The sequence below is a fragment of the Prionailurus bengalensis genome, chromosome X, assembly GCF_016509475.1.
Source record: "Prionailurus bengalensis isolate Pbe53 chromosome X, Fcat_Pben_1.1_paternal_pri, whole genome shotgun sequence".
Classification (NCBI taxonomy): Eukaryota; Metazoa; Chordata; class Mammalia; order Carnivora; family Felidae; genus Prionailurus; species Prionailurus bengalensis.
In genome coordinates this window covers 93,048,065-93,071,437 of record NC_057361.1, presented here as the reverse complement: position 1 = coordinate 93,071,437, position 23,373 = coordinate 93,048,065, and the positions used below count along the sequence as shown (strand labels likewise).

Sequence of the window (23,373 nt, the reverse complement as noted above, 5' to 3'; positions counted from 1 at the left end):
AAAATGTTGTGGGAGTGTTGATTTTGCTTGGGAAATTCTATTGCATAGAGTGATGTTTTGCAAACTAGGGATGGGGGTGGGATAGATATCAGAATCATCCATCACCGTATCTTGTCTTTGCAGGATCTCTTATTCCAGACTGACCAAAGACAAAATTTAGGTATTCCCTGGGTCCCTGACCAATACCCATTTTAGCATTATTAAAAATACTATATATCATCTTATCCCCTAAATAAACGCAAGAAGTGTTCCCTTCTCAATCCTGCCCATGTGATCTTATGAAAGTAGGGCTGAAGAGCATTTTATTTTATTTTGTTTTATTTTATCTTATTTTATTTTATTTATTTTTATTTAATTTATTTTTAAATTTACATCCAAGTTAGTTAGCATTTAGTGCAACAATGATTTCAGGAGTAGATTCCTATTAAAGCCTCTTACCCATTTAGCCCATTCCCTCTCCCACAACTCTTCCAGTAAACCTCTGTTTGTTCTCCATATTTAAGAGTCTCTTCTGTTATGTCCCCCTTCCCGTTTTTATATTGTTTTTGTTTCCCTTCCCTTATGTTCATCTGTTTTGTATCTTAAAGTCCTCATATGAGTCAAGTCATATGATATTGTCTTTCTCTAAGTTCGCTTAGCATAATACCCTCTAGTTCCATCCATGTAGTTGCAAATGGCAAGATTTCAATCTTTTTGATTGCTGAGTAATACTCCATTGTATATATATAGCACATTCTCTTTATCCATTCATCCATCGATGGACATTTGGGCTCTTTCCATACTTTGGCTGTTGTTGATAGTGCTGCTATAAACATGGGTGTGCATGTGCCCCTTCGAAACAGCACTCCTGTATCCCTTGGATAAATACCTAGTAGTGCAATTGCTGGGTCATAAGGTAGTACTATTTTTAATTGTTTGAGGAACCTCCATACTGTTTTCCAGAGTGGCTGCACCAGTTTGCATTCCCACCAACAATGCAAAAGAGATCCTCTTTCTCCGCATCCTTGCCAACATCTGTTGATGCCTGAGTTGTTAATGTTAGTCATTCTGACAGGTGTGAGGTGATATCTCATTGTGGTTTTGATTTGTATTTCCCTGATGAGTGATGTTGAGCATTTTTTCATGTGTCGGTTGGCCATCTGGATGTCTTCCTTGGAGAAGTGTCTATTCATGTAGGGCTGAAGAGCATTTTCAATGAAAAATAACCTACAGCCACAAGGTGCGAGCAATTTTTTTTCGTAAGACAATTATCAACTGTTAAACTAAGAACAGGAAACAAAACTTTGCCCAATAAATTAGATAATTGTTTAGTAAACGTTTCAGTTTTCATATTATTCCACTTAAAGGAACTGGAAGAATAGGGAAAGAGAGGATAAAAAGTGATAAGTAAAAACGATCTCTACGTAGAGTTGCGAATGGTCATCAGTTCTCCAAATGACAGGTGTAGCCACTAAGCAAAGGGCCATATTTATTGGTGGAATCAATTATTTTTCCTATGTCAAAATTTTCAGCCATATCTTATACATAGTTATGATGTGGATGTTAATATTGAGTTATTTTTAGTGATAAAGGGTGTAACATTTCTCTTTATGCAGCCCTATATCTGAAGCAGTGATTCTTAAAGAGACAACAACTGGGAGATGATAAAACTTATCTCAGGAGCTCACGCTGCCAAAAATCTGACATTCTACCTAAGAGGTCATCTGTCCCTCCCCCAGAAACTGCCTTAGTAAGCCATTATTACAGATGGGAATGTGGTTTGTCACCGATAAAAGACAGAATGCCCACTTGTATCCACAGCAGGCAGGAAAAACTTTTAACTTCATTAAATAATTGTGGTACAAGTGTGTTGAACTGTTGGTTAATTTACTGTCCTCTTTTGAATGATTGCCACAGAGTGCTAGAAAACAGGCCTGAAAACCTTGATAGCATTCTAGGAAGGCAAGTAGGACATTATAGAAGTAAAGATACTTTGGACTAGTCTAGTATGCTCTATTAAGTTAAACTGGTTAGCATTCCTCCTTACAACTCATTTTGTTTAACAAATTTCCCTATTCACACAGCATCCGGGAGGGGAAATGAGACACATATGCAAAAAAACTAACACAAGGTAGAAGGTGATAAGTTTCCCAAAATAATATGGAGCGCCAGGGACATTCACAGGTGGGAGAGATGACATCAGGTTGGATCAGACCATCAGGCAGAACTCCAACAATCTCCAGACCTCTCAGCTACCTTCCCAAGCACAAAAGCAATTATTTAGACCCTGACTTTTGCTGGTGCTGTTATTTTTAGGAAGCATTATTTAGCTTTTTCAATGTGTGATTTTAAGTTTCTTAAATGTAAACCCGTTACATCTTGGAGTCATAGATTGCTCTGTTGGAACATCAGACAGTGGAAATTGGTTTGGGAAAAGAAGGTTATTGTGTCTTACTCCATTCAGGCGTGTGTTTTCTGGCGTTTCTAGACATTTAGGTCTACTACCTGACATATATGGTGGGGACTATTTCGGGCTTTTGAGGAAAGTTGAGGAGAACCTTTATTCCTCGGCAGACACACACACACTCACACACACATGCGCGCGCGCACGCACGCGCGCGCCCACACACACAGCTGACTTGGCAGCTGTGAGGATGGAGGTGGGGAAGTCTGTGCCAGCTAAGCTACTTCAAGTGCCTGCATGTCTGAGGCTGGATCTGAAACCTCCAGCGTGTGTGGAGTTAATTCCCATTAGGTTGGACTCCGCCCCTCTCTCCCAAAGGTAAAGCAAGATTTTCAGGCATCACTGCAAAGAGCAGCTGGGATTCCCATCCCCTTCTGACAAGCTGTGAGGAGAAGTTGTTTCTCAGATTTGAGTCTGAAGAGAGGGAACAAGTCAATCAGCTTTCGTGGTCAGAAGGTAAATTTGCAACTTGGGCCAAATGCAATTGAAACAGCTGGATAAGAAACTGCCTCGCTCTCCCCCTTGCTCAGCCCCTCTTCTCCCTTTTCTTTCTCAGGCTTCCTGTACTTTCATCTCACAGCTCAGAGAAGCTGTTTTCTTCCCAAAGAGGGCCTGGTGCATTTTTACTTCCTCAGAGCCTGTTGTTTGCACAGAGGGTAAGAGGAATCTGGGGCTGGATTCCTATTTCATATTGACATGGTTTGAGGACCTAAGGGTTAACTGCTAGCTGGATTCCCCAGGAGAGTTGGTAACTTGAGGAGAGGAAGTGCATGTCTCTGGGAGTGGAGGGAGGGATTTTGTTCTGACCTGTCTATAGAAGGGAGAGTGGATCCGCTTTGCTCGTGTGCTGGGTTGATCTCCTAGACTTGCCTAAATTGGGATTACGGGACTGAAATGGGGTGATGGGGTTAAACTGAAGTGCAGATGTTGAAGTCAGTCAGGCTGGAAACAAAAGGTTGCATTCACTCAGTAAATATTTATGAGTTCCTACTATGTGCCAAGCATGATGATTTACAGGAAAACCTGCAATAGTTTAAACTATAAATCCATTCTTGAAAAGAACACTGGGCCCAGTGGTTCCATTTTGTGATGGGAAACTGAATGCAGAAAGAAGCCGAGGGGTAAGAAGTCGCTGGGAGAGGGGCTGGAGGAGAAAGAGTGGGGAAAGGAGGGATGTTCTACTTCTTGGGAGACTTCAAGTCTTCTCTCTTACTTATAGGGGAATGGAATCTCTTCCAGTAGAAGAGAGAATAATTGAGACCTGTCCTGTTGGGTATACCACAAATGTTATTTCTCTTGAACTATGTTTAATCACCTCCATTTTATATATTTTTAAGTTTATTTATTTATTATTGAGAGAGAGTGAGAGAGAGAGAGAGAGAGAGAGCACACAAGCTGGGGAGAGGCAGAGAGAGGGAGACACAGAATTCGAAGCAGGCTCCAGGTTCTGAGCTGTCAGCACAGAGCCTGATGCGGGGGGCTCGACCCCATAGACTGTGAGATCATGACCTGAGCCAAAGTGAGACACTCAACTGACTGAGCCACCCAGGTGCCCCTAATCGTCTCCATTTTATAGATAAAACTGAAACTGTGAGGTCTTAAGTGATCCTCTGAAGTTCATATAACCTGTAAGGGGAAGACCTTGGGGCCCTATCTCAGATCTGATGCCAAAATCCAGACCCTTTTCCACTAAAATGGTATTTCTCAATCATTAGCTCCCATCAGAATCAATTCAGAATTTTTAAAAAATGCAAATCTCATAAGTTGTAATTCAGTGACTCTGAGAAGGAGTGTCACAGTCTGCATTGAAAAACAAGCATGGAGGGTGATTCTAATGCAGAGGCGTTGGGGCCCCCATTTTGAGAAACTCTTAATATGCCACACTGCCTCTTGTGTCTGCTGAAGTGATTGGAGAAGTATCCATCCCACCTTCTTCCTATACTGGCTAGTTTCACAGAGTAGAGGTGATCAGCTGTGGTGGCATTCTATTTCCCATTGAGGCCACAGGTAGAGGGTCTACTGGGCAACAGCAGCAAGGCTGGGACCTTGAACCTATTTGGGGGGAGGCAGTACCAGTTAGTCCACTTTGATAGAGCTTAACAGTGTCTTTCCAGAGCAGGCTGGTGGGAATCATTTCTAACTGGTGGAAGGTGTGAGATAGGACTCATAGCTAGCTGACCAACTGATCACTGAAGGTGGTGGCATCTGTCCAGCTGGAATAAGAACTGAGATGAAGAGCTCTAATTGATACCTCACTTTCCAAAGCAGAAGACAAATGGGGAGCTCAGTGAGCAGAATTTTTTTTAGGGAAGGGAGAAGTTCATATGAAATTTAGGGAAATCATTCCAATTCTTACCTTTCCAACCTCAAACTCTGGAGAAAGGGAATAGCCCAGGACCTTCCGTGGGGAGTCTTTGTAAGGGCTCTCTCTGTCTTTGCATGGCCAACTTGATTATTTAGAATTGGTCTTCCAGGCTGTCAGTGACTCAGTTGGTCTTCTGTCTCCACTTACCCTCTGACTTCCTGCCTTGAACTGCCTTACCTGCTTGTGAGCATCTCAGATGCAAATGAATGAATAAACAAAGCCAACACAGCTAGTTTTTGCTAATCTTTCTACTCCAGAATAAAAGAGGAGGGAAGGAGGGACAAGGCTTAGAAAGAGGGTCAGCAAACATCAGCTCAGGAATTTGAAAGATACAGCTTAGGTCAAAAGTGAGATATTAAGCAGAGACAAGAATGGTGGTGCTAGGGGCTGGAGGGGAGGGGGAAATGGCGACTTGTTACTCAATGGCTATACGGTTTCAGTCGTGCTAGATGAGTAAATTCTAGAGATCTTCCATACAATTTTGTGCCTATAGATAATGGGACAGTGCCATGCACTTTAAAATACATTAAGAGGATAGATCTTACATTGTATTCTTAACATACACATACACACACACACACACACACACAAAACCAATACAAGGAACTTTTTGAAGGTTACAAATATGTCCTAGTACCTTGATGGTGGTGATGGTAAAACAGATATAAGGAGATGTCAAAACTCACTGAGATGTGTACACATAAAGCTTAAAAATGTGAGGTCGTCTTTGAGTCACCTAGACACAAATGGGAAGCAAAGCCCTTGGAATAGCTACATCATGAGATGATTTCAGGCACAGAACTAGGAGTAACTCCCATTGTGGCGATATACAGAAGAGGAATAACGTCTGAAGGACTAAGGTGGTAGAAAATGAGAGAAATGTTTGGGAAGGGGTAGTAGATCCTTTTTGAGGCTGTGTCCAAAGCAGAAAGATCTAGAATGATCAGGTTCAGGCCGCTTATATACCTAACTTGATCCAAGGCATCCCATTGGGCAAAGATATTTCTGGAGCATGGCTCTATTCACCACTGGAAACCTATGCCTGTGTCACTTTCTACAGAAGTCTCAGCACTGGGCATGATATATTTGTAACAGGGTTGGCAGGTAGGCGATGCACACCATCTGGGGGGCATGAGGAGAAAGGCCTGTTCATATTCCTTTGCCAACACCAGTGCCAACAAAGCTGCTCCTCACAGACCAGTAGTCTTACGGCCATGTTTTCCTTCGCAGCTGCAAATCAGGGACTCTCTGACCACTTTGCATTCTGGTCATTAACTCAATGGCTGCTTTCCCTGGACCCTGTTACATTTGTAATGCAGTGCTTTCCTTAACTCAGAAGATATATGGCAAGCTTAACTGGGAACAAAAGTATTTGAGTCTTTTTCTGTGGGGACTGGAGAGAAAGTGAAGTAAAGGAAGGATTTGGTTTCTTTTCTTCCACCCGGAAGAAATAAGAGTGGTTTTTCCAGTTCCATTGATACCAAGTGCCCACATATGAGTAGAACACATGAGAATGAAAAGGTGAGAATGAATGATTAGAGACTTGGCAATAAGACACCAAAAGAGAGAGGTAGAACGCTCACTTGGGGTGGGGGAGGGCTAAAAGTAAGCTACCAGCAATCTGAGTTGATTAAGGACTGTCATCTGGAAGACCAGCCAAGCTCTTCTCCATTCCCTCTGAGGACACGCGACCAAAGGAATTGCCCTTATGTTGCAGCAGAAAAGGTTTAAAATGAGACATAATGAATGATTTATTGACAGGGAGAGTTGTTAAACTACTGAGAAAGTTGTGGATTCTCCTTCTATAGAGTTCTTTAAAAGCACTGTACATGACCATTGGACATGTACGGCTTAGGTGGGTTTCCTGCCTCAAAAGGTTGAAGTGATTCCTACCCACGAGTCTGCATTAGAATGACCACCATGTCTCTAGAGATTAGTGAACATCATCCTTCCGTAAAGAATGGTAAATGCAGAAGACACTTCACGCTTCCACTCTGGTTGTTATAACTTTCTGGCTACACTCACTGCATCTTATATGACCACGACCACTCTCAGAAACAGGCATGTGACCCATTTAGGAGATGAAGAAACTAAGGGATGAGGGACCATAAGACACCTAAAGAGAGAGGGTCATTAACAATCCTATCAATGCCTGGTTACCGGGCCAGTTATCAGGAGCATCAGGGTGAGTTCTTGGTTTCTGAAATCCAGTGTAGCTATGTGGCTAGAATTCTAGGGCAGGGAAACAAAGCCATTGTGTACATGACATATACAAGAAGAATAAAGATAGAATGAAGTATAGCACTGTGTGTGTGACTTTTATTTATGTCATTGCAAAGAGACTTAGCTAGTTCCTGGGAATGAACTTGGATTCCTTTGGAGGAGTGTCACGAAGGGAAGTTACTCCACTGCAGGCAATACAGGGACTGAGAGCACTTGCTTGAATGCGCTTCCCCGCCTGGCGCATGTGACCATGTAGCAGTGTGCCTGCCTAGAGTCCACATGGCCCATGACCTCTCTGTCCAGCCACAGGAGAAATCGTTCTAATTCCTGAGCTGGGTTGGGGCTTATTCTATGCTCAGAAAATATGGGGCAATTGGATCTGTGAGACCTCTTCCTTGACTGCATGAGGTCTCATCTATGATCCAGAAAGGCTTACATTCAAAACACATAGGCTTCATCTCTCCCCTGTGTAATTTCATGGTCACTTCTGACTTTGTATTGTTCTCTCTGGAGAGAGAACATTAGAGAGTTATCTGTGGCAGTGATTCTGAACTTGCTGTCCACAGACGGTGCTGGCCCACCACACCTCTAGTACTAAATAGAATGACTAACTCTCCTAGTCTTATCACTGAGAGTCCCCGGAAATGCCTCAGTCCCAGGAGAACCAGCATAATTTGTCATCCCAGTCCTGAATGAAGTAAGGACAACGAGTCTTTTCTGAAGTTAGAAGTATTTAATTTAAGTTCTGAAAGCTGATGAGTTTCCCTAAAGCTAACCATGTGTAATTTAAACTGACTTTTGTGATTCTGCCATCTTACATCTCGGGTTCAAAATTCCACTTAAAAAATAAAATTGTGGTGACAGTGGTTGGTAGTATTGTAGTTTTTTTAAACTGCTGGATTTGTCACAGATGATGATACTCTTATGTCAGAGCCCCACCTCTTATTTCGAGTATAGTCTAGGTACCACTCACTGATATAGTTTCTTTCTCTGCCTTCGATTCTCTGCCCTTCTACTGGTTGTCATACTGGAACCTTGGATCTCCAGGTGATCATGTTTTGGGGCAACCTATGGGGTTGGTTCTGACTACAATTGCTGAGCTTGGAAGAGCTAATGCTTTTGTTCTGCTGGTTTACACGCCGCTTAGAGGAAGTGGCCTTTCTCCCACCTTCCCAGTCTGCGTCTCTAATTCTTTCCCCATTCTTAAACATTTTGTTGAAATCCTGGGTGGGAAACCATGGAGGCTTTTAAGTGTAATACTACTGGGGCGATAAAGGAGAACAATGGGGGAAGGTTGTGGGTGAATGAGCAGTGGGAAATGATGGCTGTGCATTACATCACTGTGTCACCTTGGGCAAGCCACTTAGCTTTCTGATACTCAGTGGGCTAATTTGTAAATCAGGAGTGACGCCTTTCTTACGGAACACAGATGGTTGGGCAGAGGACGTGAAGTGAAGGCTTTGGAAGGGAATACGATGAAGCAGTCGGCAGTCTGCGTTGGTCAGTTTGTTTCCTTTCATCCTCCCGCCTGGGCTTCTTCACCAGGAAGTGAACCCATAACAGAGCTCTGCTTGTACTTCTCATAATCTTACAAACGCTAATATAACAAGCAGAGGCATTACCTCATTGCGACCAAGCATACCTGTTTTCTAACAGCAATTACTTAAAACTAGTTCCACTTCTCCTGTTGGCTTTCAATCCCTCATCACATCTTCTTCTCACTGCCCACCCCCCCCCGCCCCCCAATCAGGCACAAAGCCTCCTTCCCAGGGGCTCAGCTCAGGGCACTTTCTTCCCAAGCCCTAACATTCCAACGTAAGCACCTACAATTTATGATCTCCTCTCCCTTCCTGCACAAAACACATAGCACACAATACATATGTTTCAGGAGGGGAATTGCGGTGGACTGAAAACAGAGCATTATGCTAAGAATCAAATAATTGGGCTCTGGTCTGGCCAGTGTACCTCACTAGCCCTTTTCCCTTGGGTAAATCACTTCCTCTCCGGATTCCCATCCGTAAAGTGATGGTGGGGGGAAGGGATGTTAGGACTGTGTGGTAGAAAAGTAATGGCCCAGGAATAGGCAGCTCGGGTTTCTTATTTTCTTATTCTGGTGTTGCCGCTTGCTAATTTACTCTATGACTTAAGGGAAATCATTTCTCCCCTTACTGGGCCGTGCCCCCCCCCATACATAAAACAAGAAGGTCGAATTAGGAGATTCATTAAGGTCCCTGCCAGCCTGGAAATTGGCTGCTTCTGTGAAATGGGTTTCATGAAACAAACATGAGTTGGAGCGGCTACTCTGTGCCGGGCACTCTGTAATGGTGCTTGTGAAAGGGCCCATGGCTGGGCACGGTCCCTGAGACCCTGAAAACAGCTGCTGCTAGCTCCTGACAATGTCTCCAATTAGCAGTATGGTAGCCCATACAGCCAGTGCCTGCGCAGTCCCCCTTACCTTGGGTCCCCACCCCTGAAACCCTCTCCCACCACCTGTAGCCTTAAGCAATGGTGATGAATCATGGAGACGTTTCTGAAACATCCTCCACCATCTGCCTGCTGGAGACATTCACAGTGCTGTCATCAAGCTGCAGTGTGGTCTCTGGCTGCCCTAATTGCGGCCAGAAAGCAATGGCAGATTAATGGAGTTGGGAGGGAAGTGGTCGATTTTCAACAGAGGGGTCTGTGAAAGCCATTTGTGAGCTGGGCCGAGGAGATGAGATCTGAAAAGGCTCTCGGGGTCTTGAATCTGAGATTGCTTGTTCCGGAAGCACCTTGAAAGGTCCTTACAGCTATATATATGTTCCTGCTGCCAGGCAGGGGGCACCTGATCCATGTCAGAGAGAAGAGAAGCTTTGGAGCAAAGGATGAGGCAGGTTTTCTTAATAGCCGGTCTAGAGTCAAACAACGCTTACTGGTTGGAAAGTTGCCTCGTATTGCTTTTGGAGAAAAAGTGACTGATCAGTGCTCACTCAGTGATAAGAATGGGGTGTGAGGGAGGAACCCCATATTTTATTCTGCACATTTTTCAACCCTGTGAACGGCTCATATTGATGCCCTATCAGACATCCTACATAGGTCGTAGGGGCACATCCTGTGACCCCCCCCCCCCCCCAGTGAGCTCTCTTTCCTTCTTCTCCCTTGTAGGAGGGGCAGCCCCCTGAGTTGTCTTCCTTCTCCCTCACTCTCTGAAAACAACTTGCTTCCTGACCCTCTTGAGATACCATCTCTTTCCAGGCCTCCAGGCCAGTAAAGCCATTCCACCGGAAGCTGAGGATTCTCTGGGCAGCCTTGGTTTCATTCAGCCTTCCCTCCTGCCACTTGCTTCATGCTAGACGTCAAGAGTTGAAAGCTGTCTGATCAGGCTGCATTCGAGCTGCTGGAGCAGCCACCAGTTCATTTCTATGGCTCTTCCATTGCAGCCTAGAGACCATAGAAATCTGAATCAGGTGGAGGGAAGGGAAGATGGGGAAAATGCTGGAAAGCAGAATCCCAGAAGGACCTAAACGGTCCTGAGGAGAATAATGTTATCCAGAAGCAAAGGCCAAGTGGTACGTAAACGAGCCCTAGGACTGGCCAGCCAGATGAAACTGGCCTACTTGCTAACTTTCTGCATTTGGTGCTATGACCCAACTCATCTCCCCATCCCTGCAGAGAAACCTGGGACCATGAGGAGCAGCCTGACCCTGGTGGGGACCCTCTGGGCCTTCCTGTCCCTTGGTACTGCTGTGGCCAGTTCTACCAGTTACTTCCTGCCTTACTGGCTCTTTGGATCCCAGCTGGGGAAGCCAGTGTCATTCAGCACATTCCGGAGGTGCAACTACCCCGTGCGGGGAGAGGGGCACAGTCTGATCATGGTGGAAGAGTGTGGGCGCTATGCCAGCTTCAGTGCCATCCCAAGCCTGGCCTGGCAGATGTGCACAGTGGTGACAGGTGCCGGCTGTGCTCTGCTGCTCCTCGTGGCACTGGCTGCTGTCCTGGGCTGCTGCATGGAGGGGCTCATCTCCAGAATGATGGGACGTTGCATGGGAGCAGCACAGTTCGTGGGAGGTAAGACTGTGTCACCGGGGCTGGGCAGGTTGTGGAGCTTGGCGGTGGGGGTGGGGGTGGGACGTGTTGCCTTACAGGGAAATCCACTCTCAGCCCCTCCTGTTTGTCCAACCCGAACGCTATGAACGTGGACTCCTTTGAAACACCCAGCCCAGGACTCCCCAGAGTGCAATCTATAGCAGGGTTTTACTCACAGCAAAACGGGCTAGTAGCAAAGTTGGTATCTGGGTTTTTTGGTTTTTGTTTTTTGTTTTTAGCCTCCATTTTCATCACCTTCTTCCGCCTGAGTAGTGCCCATTGAAGACTTTTATCCAGGTCCACTTTCCAGGGGCAGCAACATATACTCTAAATACACTTGATCTCCGAGAGCCTTGATCTCTGGTAGTGATCTCAAAGGGCAATGATCTGATAAACATGTACACACAAGTGCTAATTACTGACAAGTTTAACGTACAGCCTTCACCAAAAGAATATATCTCTAAAAGTGAAATGCTAAGTACCAGACAGACTGTAGGTCCCTGCTTATTTGCCCTATATCTAAGGCTAGCCCTATTTGGTAGCTGTTAACAGTCTATCCCAATTTCCTAAGGCCCTGACCCACCCTACTCATTTTTCCCCTCATTCAGTCTCCCTCTAAATTTAGTGCAGAAGACCTGGGGTGCTGGTAGCGTGCAGATGGGCCAGGAAAGAGCAAAATGCAAATATGGCAGACTGCGGGAAGGCAATGGGGGCAGTTTAATTTGAACTATGCGAGAAGAAAAGGCAAGTGTAGACAGGCAAATGCATGTGTTATATTTTATACCCAAATGGGGCACTGGGAAAAAGTGCTGGTAGAACATCTTGCTGAAGTTTGTGGTTGTTGTTCATGAAGTTTTAGAATCATTATTCAAGTCATCATCATTATCACCTCCATTAGCAGCACAATGTGTGTGAATGGAGCCAAGAAACTTGGTTCCCACTTCTGGCTCTTACGCTAAGTTGCCCAGTGGCTGAGCAAGTGACAGTGACCTCTAGTATGCTCACCTCCCTTCTTTCCTTGAATTTGTTCGTTGGCAAGATGGCGCAGATGCTAAATTTCTTTATTCTCTCTAATGACTGTATTGAGATGGCCTTGGAGTAAGAGAATAGTGGTGAACAAAGACACTGTTTCTCAACAGGAGCTATTCCCTCCCTGCCCTGGACGTTTGGTAATCTCTTTGAGACGCTTTTGATTATCACAACTTGGGGAGTGTGCTATTGACATCCAGTGGATAAAGATGTGGGATGATGTTAAATATCCCACAAGGCACAAAAACGCGACAGCTTCCAATTTCCAACAACAAAGAAGTATCCGGCACAAAATGACAATCATGCCAAGGTCGAGAAACCCTGAACTAACGCATCATGGTTTCCTGACCTGCTTATGAAAATTGCCAGTTTCTTTGTGTTGTTCCAGTTAAGGTGATATTTTCTGGTTCCCTCTTTCTTCAGACTCACTGTAAAAGTTTTAAATGTGAATTCACATTCTAGTCTCCCTTATTCCTGAAATTTTCCATTCTTTAGCTACTAATGGTTTTCTGGCCACATTGAAAGTCATTAGACTAGCTCCTTTCTTCCCCCTTGAAAACCATGGTACAGAACCAGTTACTAAGGCTGGTCTAAGCCAATGGCTTTGTCTCCCTTTGGGGGCTCTATGGGTATCACAAATAAACCTTAAATAGGCTCACTTTTCACCTGAATTCTTGGGCATGCTATAGATAGCTCAGCACTTTTATGGACACGTTATTTCAGAAAATAACACTTAGCTGGCGGGAGAAAGGGACGGTCTTTACAACTTATATTTACATTCTCAGGGCCCAGTTCGGTGCCTGGCACAGACCAGGTCTTCAGTAACTGTAGAAGAATGAATACACAGCTATGGCAGTGTCTAGCATATCTTAGGATAAGTTGAACACGTGAGAGCTGGGTTCCTTCACATGCTATGCTTTTTGTTTCCCCCAGGGGACCTTAGCACCCTGAGTCCTTTTCTATTCTGATTTGAGAGTGACAGCTTAGCCTCACTTGAATTTCTAAGAGTTGCCAGCAGAGGGTGAGAGGGGCTAATTGGTAGGAATCAGAAGGCAAGTAACAACAGCTTCCACCAGAGTCCAAGCATTATTAACAGTGGCTCCTACTCCCAGCTTACTTGGGCTTGACTGAGACTTTTACAAAAACCCTTATGTTTCTCCATATGATACATTTTAGTTGATCCCACTTCCGAGGTTTAGAAACTCAGAGGAAATTCTTGAGGAGGTATGTGGGTAAGTCATGGAATTTTACAACACACTCATGGACTGAGTGGGGAAGAACTTTGGCTGAGTGGCAGGTGTCATACATAAGAAGCAAAACATTAGTACTATTTTCCTCTTATGTGGTTCCTCATATAGAATGATTCCCCACTGACCCTTGCTCATAGGCATATGGTCACAGTATTTATACCTGGGTGAGGGTCTTTAAAGTTCAAAAATAAAATGCCATTTGACAGTAGTCATAGGAGTCAAGACCCAAGGCATGGTGGTTCAAGGTTTATCCCTGGATAAGTGAATGATACTGGACAGATGGCTAAATTTCCACAGCTCTCCCATCTGTAACACCAGCCAAATAAGGGTCATTTGTACCTCCTTTTTAAAAACCGGCACCTGTCAAGGTTACATCAGATGTGAGGGAATGGTGAAGACTGCTTGGATGCATCATATTTCCTAGGAGCCCCTTGGCACATGACCATCACCCAAGGGTCTCCAGAGATCTTGTATCTGACCCCTCGGAGATATGCTCTGTCAGTGTCAGGAAGCCAAGCCTGAACAGCATGTTTAGCACCACAGATAAAAGACACAAGAGAAAGAACTGTGGGGGTTAAGTTTAAGCTTGCTGTTCAGCTGAGGGGAATTGATTCTGTTGTTCCAGGCCTGCCTGCTTCTCGGCAGCTAGTGCATTAACTGAAATACAGCAGGGGGGTGGAGCCAATTTGTTTTAGGTCTGGTTGATCTCTGCCAGACCCCAAACCACTGAAGAGATGGAGTATCCATTAAGAACTACTCCCTCCCCCTGCCTGACTCTTGTTCCCCAGTTTGGCAGCTGCCCACGGAGATGAACAGTGGGAAGTGGGAGAGACAGGAAGAAATAAAGAGCTGCTGGCCTGAGTCAGACTTAGCAAGGTGACCTGATGGGGCCCTTGGGTCCCATTTGCTCCACCTGCAGCTGATCCAGCTGGACAAGCCTAGGGTCCAGGGAGCCTTCCACTGGGACCTCCATGCCCTGCTCCAACCGGTGAAGGAAACATCTGGCCAGGAGATTATTTCAACCCTGGGGATGCTGGGCTTTCCAAACAGCTGGCCCCCAGTCCCTGAGAACAAGGTCATTATTCACATTCCCCTGTGTATACATAGGCAAGATGCTTGTGAATTGTTCTCTATCTTCAGTGCGAGCTAAACAAAGAAGAAATAGTTGAGAAGTAAATATAAGGAACTTCTTGGCAGGGAAAAGTATAAGATCTTGGATCGGGTTACATGAGGGAGGCCAAGAATCTTTCTAGAGCAGGGAATGTATCAAGATCACCTGGAGGGCTTAAAAATATGTGGACTCCCCAACTCTCTCAACCTTTTTCCCATTCTGATTTACATAGCAACAGGTGGACGTCTGCGTGTTTTGAAAAATCTCCCCAGTGACTCTGATGTGTATGCTGTGTTCCTTTTTCCCAATGCAAGTGAGAACCACCACTCTGGACATTTTTTTTTTTTTTTGGTTAAGGAGATATAATTCAACGTACCCAGATAGGCACCAGTGTTTCTTTCCACGTAAGGTCCTAATGTTACATGCTTCAAGCTCAGTGAAAACTGCCACTAGAGACAGATCACTGAGAACTTGAATCAAGGAAAGGGGGCTATTTTTCTAAAAATAAAACAAAACAAAAACAAAGTCAAAAACAAAACAAAAACAAAAACAAAACCCCATTATCTTCCCTGTAAACCATGCAATGCCTGGAAAAATCCCTCAAGTTTTACCAGGCATCATTTAATTTATCCTTACCATGATGAACGAGGATAAAAGTGGCTTTCTGCTTGGGAAAATAGTATTTAAAGAAGTTAACCTACTAGCAAATACTTAGGTACCCAATTGGAGCAGAGCAGAGAATATGGGTCAGGGCTCCTGACTCTCAGCCCTGGGCCTTATGCACTGGTGCTACTGATTTCTCCTTTTCCTCTTGAAGATGAAATGCTATCACAGTGTTTTTTTAGAGTGGCCCATGAACCGTTTGTATAAGAATTACCTGGGGTGCTTGTTAGTGCCATTCTAAGCCTACTGAATCAGAACTGATGCCTTATACTCTGTGTTTTACACAGTCTCCTTAGGCTGATCTATTCTTGACAATATAGTATAAAATAGTTGAGATGTATGCACCGGTCAGCTTAAGAAATATGTTACCGATACAATTATAGTCTCCTTCATATCCGGATCATATTCCCTTGTTCCTACAGCAGAGGTAGCTATGATCTTTCATTTGTACACACCAAAATTTGAGAACCTCTGCTCAGGGTTGTTCATAATGTTTCTTTTTCCTAGAACTCCCTTTTCTTCCATCTCTGCCTGTAAACATCTGCCTCTTTCTCCAAGTTCAGGTCAGATGTAGCCTCTATGTGAAATCTCCCCTGATCTACCTTAAATATTTCTTGCAGAAGTAAACTTTCTTATAACTCCAAGAGAGAATATGGGGTCAAATGAATTAGAGAGTTGAGTGAGGAGCTCCCTGGGAAGGGAAAGCTAAGATTATAGCTAGAGGGCAGATTTATACATTTTCTAGTACGTTTGAGTTAAAGTTGCTACGAGAGCAATAAATTGAGCAAATTAATAACAAATTAACTCACACTGGACTTCTGCTCGGGTGGTAAATTCAAACTACCTAATAACCATATTTGGGTAGATATTTGGAGATGGGTGGAGAGTGCAACCAAATGGTTGCATCCTCAATATTTACGCTTGTGGATGGCGGAAGGGGTAGCAAAGGGGATTGGTAACACCCAGGGATGGGACTTTCTCTGCCCAGAGACGAAGGTTAGGCATCTGCCTAATGGAGAATGTGCAGTTAGAAGGAGGTTATATGACTATTGGGGTATGGGAAAGTAGTCATTCTGTCATCAAGGGAAGGTTGAGTGTAGCTGGGATGTAGCTGCAAGAAGGGTTCCACGTTCTGTCCGAGAAGGTGAGTGAGTCTGAGGGTTTGTATTGGTGTTGAGGTTGTCTGCCACAAGGGCTGAATAAAGTGTTCAACTCCAGGCCTCTGCTTGGTCAGAGAAGGGAATTCAGACTATAGCAACAAAGTTAGGAGAGGATATTTGATATATTTTGGGATAGGGGATTCTTGTGGAAAGAACAGTCAAAGAAGGGAAACAAGATGGCAGCCCACTGGTCACTGTATAGTAGGGAAGTAAGGACGAGAACATACTCTCACATTCCCCTGTGTGTACATATGCAAGATGCCTGTGAATTGTTCTCTATTTTCAGTGAGAGCTAAACAAAGAAGAAATAGTTGAGAAGGAAATATAAGGAACTTCCTTCTTGGCAGGAAAAAGTATAAGATCCTTTCTAGAGACAGGTGAGAATAAGAAAGTACCCAGCTGAACAGAAGCAGTTGGGGCAGACTTTTCCAAGGGACGTATTTGGTTAGATAAAACCAGGAGTTAGCAATAACACATACAGAAGTGGGAGCCGGGGCTAGATCTCACACAGGGCTGGAGTTGGGATTTAAACTAGTTTTTTCTGGGGTGCCTGGGTGGCTCAGTTGGTTAAGCATCTGACTTCAGCCCAGGTCATGATGTCACAGTTTGTGAGTTCGAGCCCCGTGTTGGGCTGTGTGTTGACAGCTCAGAGCCTGGAGCCTGCTCTGGATTCTGTGTCTCCCTCCCTCTCTGACTCTACCCCACTCTCTCTCTCTCTCAAAGATAATTAAACATTAAACTAGTTTTTTCTGCCATAAGAGCAGCCCAGGAATATGCTGAATATGCTTTGTTCATCATTTAAAAGGCAGGAGGGAGGACAGAGGATAGGAAGAGTAGGAAGGCTGGTTGGGCAGAGTATGGGGCCACATGCACTGGGGCAGAACACATGTCTGGCCGAGATTTCTAGTCTCTGGCTTGGTGCCTGCAAAAAATTGCAAGATAACAACTCCAACCAGGCAGCTTTTGAATCGAGCCCTATTCAGTTTTTGACTTTTCAACTGGTTTTTCTTATGAGGACAAAGAGGTGAGAAAGAAATTAGCACAGAGAATATTATATGTGAGAAGTTGAGAGAGGAGTCATAGGGGGAGGCTGCTGTTTAATAATAATATTTTTATTGAGCACTTTCTATATGCTAGATATTTTATGAGTATTACTTTTTGAAGCAGCCCTATAGGATAGAGTACTATTCTCCTTTTAAAGATGAGATAACTGCACAGAGAGATTAAGTAACTTGCCGAAAGTCACACAGCCTCTAGGTGGCAGAGCTGAAATTTGAAAGTAGATCTAGACTATAGAATCCATTCTCTCTCTTTTTTTTCCAGCTTCTTAAAATATAACGGACATAGGACCCTGTAAGTTTGAGGTGTAAAATGTGATTTCATACACATACATATTGTGATATGATTACCACAATAAGGTTAAATAACAATCTATCACCTCATTTCATTCCTTGTGTGTGTGTGTGGTGAAAACATCTAAGATCTAGTCTCTTAATAACTTTCAAGTATATATAATCCAGTATTGTTCTCTGAAGCCATTGTGTTGTACCATCTCTCTGGATCTAATGCCTATAAGATTCCTAGTGCTTGCTAGAGATATTGTTGTCAAAAGGCAGTCATTTCTGGATAGAAGGACAGAGCTTCTAAGGGTTGATGATCTCTCTGATTAGTGAGAAAAAGTGTTTCCAGTAACTGGCTATGTGACTATAGGTAAATCACTGTCCCTCTCTGAGTCTCAATATCCACATCTGTAATGGGGACGGATTGGAGTAGGTAATCTCCAGAGGCCTTTCCCTCTCTAGGATTCTATAGCTGTACCAGGTGTCTAGGATGATCTCCCATCCATGCTAAGAAGATCCCTTCAGAAGGCTTCCCCCTTGGGTAGTGTGGGCAAAGTAAGCTGTCTGTTAGGTACCCAGAGCATACTCTGAAACAGATGCATTTATTGGGCACTTATTATGTACCAGGTACCAAGGGTACATAGTCGAAGATAAATAAGGCCCCTCCCTTCAAGGAACACACACTTTTTTTTTCTCAAAACATTTTATTAAGAATACATTCATTGGGAGTAGATTCCCATGGTTCATCACTTACACACAACACCCAGTGCTCATCCCAACAAGTGCCCTCCTCAATGCCCATCACCCATTTTCGCCTTCCCCTGCACCCCCAGCAACCCCCAGTTTGTTTTCTGTATTTAAGAGTCTCTTATGGTCTGACTCCCTCTCAGTTTGTAACTATTTTTCCTTTCCTTCCCTTCCCTCATGGTCTCCTGTTAAGTTTCTCAAATTCCACCTATGAGCGAGAACATATGATGCCTGTCTTTCTCTGACTGACTTATTTCACTTAGCATCATACCCTCCAGAAGGAACACACACTTTAGTGAGGGAAGCAGACCACAATCAGTTGTAAAAGATATGTATCACAGGATATTTCAGTCACGGGAGTAAGCACAAGGTGCTGTGGGAACAGAGGGGAGGAAAATGTTAACTTAGGCTGGGGGCGGGGCACCTGGGGGATTGTGAGAAAGGCTTCCTGGAGGAGATAGTTCCTGACCCAAGCTTCTCACCACGGTAAGGTCTGAGGAACAAGAGAGGGCTGAAGAAGTTCCACCCTCTTCAGCCATGGCAAGACAGACACTCGGCCAGCACTTGTTCTTGCTTGAGCACTCAGAGCTCATGCCAGTCCCAGGGCTTGAAAGCTGAACTGCTGTTCTTTCATAAACGTGTGTTCTTTTCTTCCTAGTTTATGTGGAAAAGCTCACTTTTTAGTAACTCTTCTCTCAAAGGATAAGTACCAGGGGCAGGAAAAGGCTTAGGATCCGTTTCCCATTTTGTCTTTAACCCATTGTGCACACTCTGAGCTCCATATTCTGGCTGATACCTCTTCATATCACAGGGTTTCAGTTCATCTGTGGTAAAAACAAACGAACACGATGAAGGAATCCCTAAACAAATAGGAGTGTTGTTCCATTGCTACTGGATAAATTCCAGAGCTTAGGAAGACCTTTGAGTGACCAGTTTCGTTTCCTTTAAGACTACGAGACAGATAAGAATGCCTTCTAATTTTAAGCATTCCACTGAAGAGAATTTCTAACCTTAATTGGTCATTCTTTTAGTTTCTAAACCCTCTCTTACTGTTAGAAAGTTATCTCAGTTTTCCTATTTAAACTCTTCTTGCTACCTCATCTTTTTCTCTGGATTCATCTTAAGGCAGAGTGGACTTATTAGCTTCTCAGCGTGTACGTGGAATCTTCCTCAGCGGGGAAAGGGAGGTGCAGGGGAGGCCAGCAGTCCCTGGAGTAGCCTGCCTTTCACTGTCCAGCCGAGCCCTAGAGCTCTGGAACCTATAAATATGCCATTCATTCATCATTGATCAAAGCCCTGCTCCGTGGAGGTTCTGTGTTATTAGTTTCTGCATTTATATTTCTGGCACATGACCTTCCCATAACCTTTGGTATGGCACCCAGGTATAGTGTTCTTGTAATTAGGCTCTCTTGGTCGCAAGTAGAAGAGCCCCACTTGAGCTCTCTCACTAAAAAGGGAGTTGATTATAACACAAGGAAAGTGGAACTGGAAAGCCATTGGGAAGGACTGGATTTTTCTCTAGCTCTTTCAGGGGAAGTGTGGAGTTCTTCGCCATGGCGTGTCTGCTTCATGCTGCTGTATTCTCTCTCTCTCTAGGAATCAGTTTGCTCAGCCTACCCAGAGTTGATGTCTATTCATAACTCTGGATAGAACTTGGCTTCAGCTTGACACACACTTGGTTCTACCTCTTAGGGTGTTTCTTCCCTAACCTTTGCCCCATCTGCTAACTCCCTCAGCATCTCTGTTTCTGGATTAAAATGTCCAGAAGGAAGAATCAGGCCCAGCTTATGTCTTCATGCCAGAATATGAGGTCACCCGTCATTGAGCAGCCAATGAATTTGGTTGTTTTTGTGTTAGCTGTCATGTGTAGTCCACCGCAACGTCACCAAAGACATGAGGGAGGAAGAGGTCATAGGTTATAAAATGTAAACCTGGGCAGTAAGGAAGAGCTGAGGATCATGTAGTTTCCTTAGAAGGAAGTATCAGCAAGCAGACCCAGATTTGTATCTCTGGTCAGAAGAGTAAGGTTATTGCTAAGATCCCATAGTTTCTCTGTAGTGACCAAATAACCTAAACAAAATGGATGTGAAGATGAGGGGCACAGCGGAAGGTATCGGAAGCCAAATAAAGGAGAGATGCTTAGCATAAAGCTGGAACCATTTCTCAGAATGAGACAGTATTTCTGGAAGAAGGAGTGTGGTGCCCTCCTCACCAGGAGAAGCCTACCCAATGTGTATGCTTTCTGTAGATATCGGTCTGGCAGCTGAGTCTAAGTGATAGAAACCATGACCTACCTTTAACCATCAAGGACCCATCTGACTCTTAGAAAAGGCTGAGTTTTAGGAAAGAGTAACATTCTCTACATTGTTGTCTTTTGAAAATCAGACCAAGATAGAAGAAGAGTCCGACTGGAGAGGCCAAGTTAGCTTTGTGGGTCATCGTCAAAAACATTTTGCCTGTAAAAAGTACACCGGCCTGTCTTAATTCCTAATACTGCCTTTTCTTTAGAAGTTGTTCCCTCTACTATCTACTGCAGCTCACTACTTATGGCATGGCCAAGAAATCCTGTTGAGTTGGTAGTGTCACAGACATTTAAGGTTAAAGGGGAAAGATAAACTCTGGGAACAAGAGGCAGAGTTGGAGCTGAGCTAATCCAGAGAGAAATTTGGGGTGAGAGAAGACTTGTTACATTTTTTTCTACCTATGTGTATGCTTTTCTTTCCAGGGTTGCTGATAAGCTCAGGCTGTGCATTATACCCCTTAGGATGGAATAGCCCGGAGATAATGCAAACATGTGGGAATGTCTCCAATCAATTTCAGTTAGGTAAGGTGGTCTGGGCAGGATGGCAGTGATGGTTCTTTTGGGAACCTGGTTTTCCAAGCGCTTTACTTCTTGGAGGGGAGTCTTCTTGCTAATGGTGCTTTCCTGAGTCTCTATCATCATGTTAGATTGTGGGGAGTGGTGGCTTGGCTAGATTCATTTGGCCTTGATAACTCACAAAGGTGGGACATAAATTTCTCTTTTTCGGTTATGTCTCTCTACATCCTTTATGCGCTTTTACCCAGAGTCCTGTGACCAGTTTGGGGAAGCCCTATCTACAGGGGGATTTCAAATGTTTAGAAACTGATGATCTGTCATTCTCTGAAAAAAATCCCAGTTTCTATTACTCTTTCCTTTCCAGGCACTGATTTCCAAATATAAATCAACACTATCTCTTCTCACTCTCTATGAAGGATATAACAAGAGGTAATCTGGTTTACATCAAGCATTAGGAGCCTAGATTAAATATTGGGAATTGTTACTCACATTGTTACATTGTTAGTGGTACGTTAATGGCAAGAGCTGTCAAATATTAGAATGGGTGGCAGAGTAATACTGGACTCTTCTATGGCTGCCAATTCTCACTGAGAATGACAAGTTCACTAATGTGAATTGGGACTAGATTAGACTCTAATTGAAAGACGTCAAAGTATTTTCCCAATATACTATCGTGGAAGAGAGTAGAAGGGGAAATGTCTAGGGTTCTTTGAGTATTCTCAATTGTTTTTTGAGTCTCCTCTGATTCATTTTTGGAGAAAGGAGTTGTTCACTATAGAAGCATAGCATGAGGGAAGGGCTATATAGAAGATGTGACAAATGTGGGCCCTGGAATGTCTAGTGTTACTGGCTCAGGGATGAGCTGACTGGCAAATATAATAATTTTGCCATAGGTGAAGGAATGAGTACATATTTGGGGGTGGGTTCGGAAGAAAAACGAAGCAAGCCACTATTCCAGCTAGCTGGGATAGAGATAGTTAAAGATTTAGTACATTTCTCCCATTTGGTTGTTGGATATATAATTCTACTTTTTAAAATAATGACTTTATTGATATACAACCCACATGCCATAAAGTCTGCCATTTTAAAGCGTACGATTAGTGGTTTTAAGTACATTCACAAATTTGTGCAATCATCACCACTATCTAATTCCAGAATATTTTCATAACCCCCAAAGAAACCCCTTACCCATAAGTAGTCACTCCCCATTCCTCCCTGCATCGAGCGCCCCACCCCCCGCAACCACTTTCAATACAGATTTGCCTATTCTGGATATTTCATATAAACGGAATCATATATTATGTGGTTTTTACGTCTAGCTTCTTTTACTTAGCATGTTCGTCCATGTTGTAGCATGTATCAGTACTTCTGTTTTTCAATATGAGAGAGTTCCAATTTCCCAGCATCTTCACCAATACTTGTTTACTTGTTTTCCATTAATTTTTTAATGTTTATTTATTTTTGAGACAGAGACAGAGAGAGACAGAGCATGAGCAGGGGAGGGGCAGAGAGAGAGAGGGAGACACAAAATCCCGAGCTGTCAACACAGAGATCGACACAGGGCTAAAACTCATGAACTGCAAGATCATGACCTGAGACAAAGTCCAACGATTCACCAACTGAGACAACCAGGTGCCCCTGTTTTCCATTTTTAAAAGTCATAGCTATCCCAGGGGATGTGAAGTGGTATCTCAATGTGATTTGAATTTGCATTTCCCTGATAACTGATGATGATGAGCTTCTTTTCATTTACTGATTGGACATATCCTTCCTATATCTTCCTTGGCGAAATGTCTATTCAAATTATTTGCCTATTTTTGACTGGGTCATTTGCCTTTTTTGTTATTGTTGTTGAGTTGTGAGAGTTCTTTATGTATTCTGGACACCAGACCCTTTTCAGGTATATGATTTGCAAGTTTCCCATTCTGTGCGTTATATTTTACTTTACTGATGATGTCCTTTGAAGTACAAAGTTATTTAATTTTGATGAAACGCACATTTATCTATTTTTCTTTTGTTTCTTGTGCTTTTGGTGTCATATCTAAGAATATATTGCCAAACCCAAGGTCATGAAGACTGTTTGGGCTATTCTGGATCTCTTGCATTTCTATGTAAATTTTAGATTCAGCTTGTCAGTTTCTGCACAACAGCCAGCTGGG

The 23,373-nt window shown here is 43.7% G+C and overlaps 1 protein-coding gene across 2 annotated transcripts in view; it reads left to right on the top strand.

The window, feature by feature from the left end:
- The first annotated feature begins 2,653 nt into the window (after window positions 1–2,653).
- Window positions 2,654–23,373, top strand: part of LHFPL1 (LHFPL tetraspan subfamily member 1) — a 46,933-nt gene continuing 26,213 nt past the window's right edge. The window contains exons 1-2 of one of the 2 annotated variants that reach the window (XR_006295699.1): window positions 2,654–2,899; window positions 21,122–21,240. Coding sequence is in view for 1 of the 2 variants with exons in the window: in XM_043570461.1 (XP_043426396.1) it covers window positions 10,613–11,078; window positions 21,122–21,220 (565 nt within the window). In the remaining variant the exon portion in view is untranslated. Of the gene's footprint in view, window positions 2,900–10,560; window positions 11,079–21,121; window positions 21,241–23,373 lie in introns of those variants that run through there. The other variant, XM_043570461.1, reaches the window with a different exon arrangement.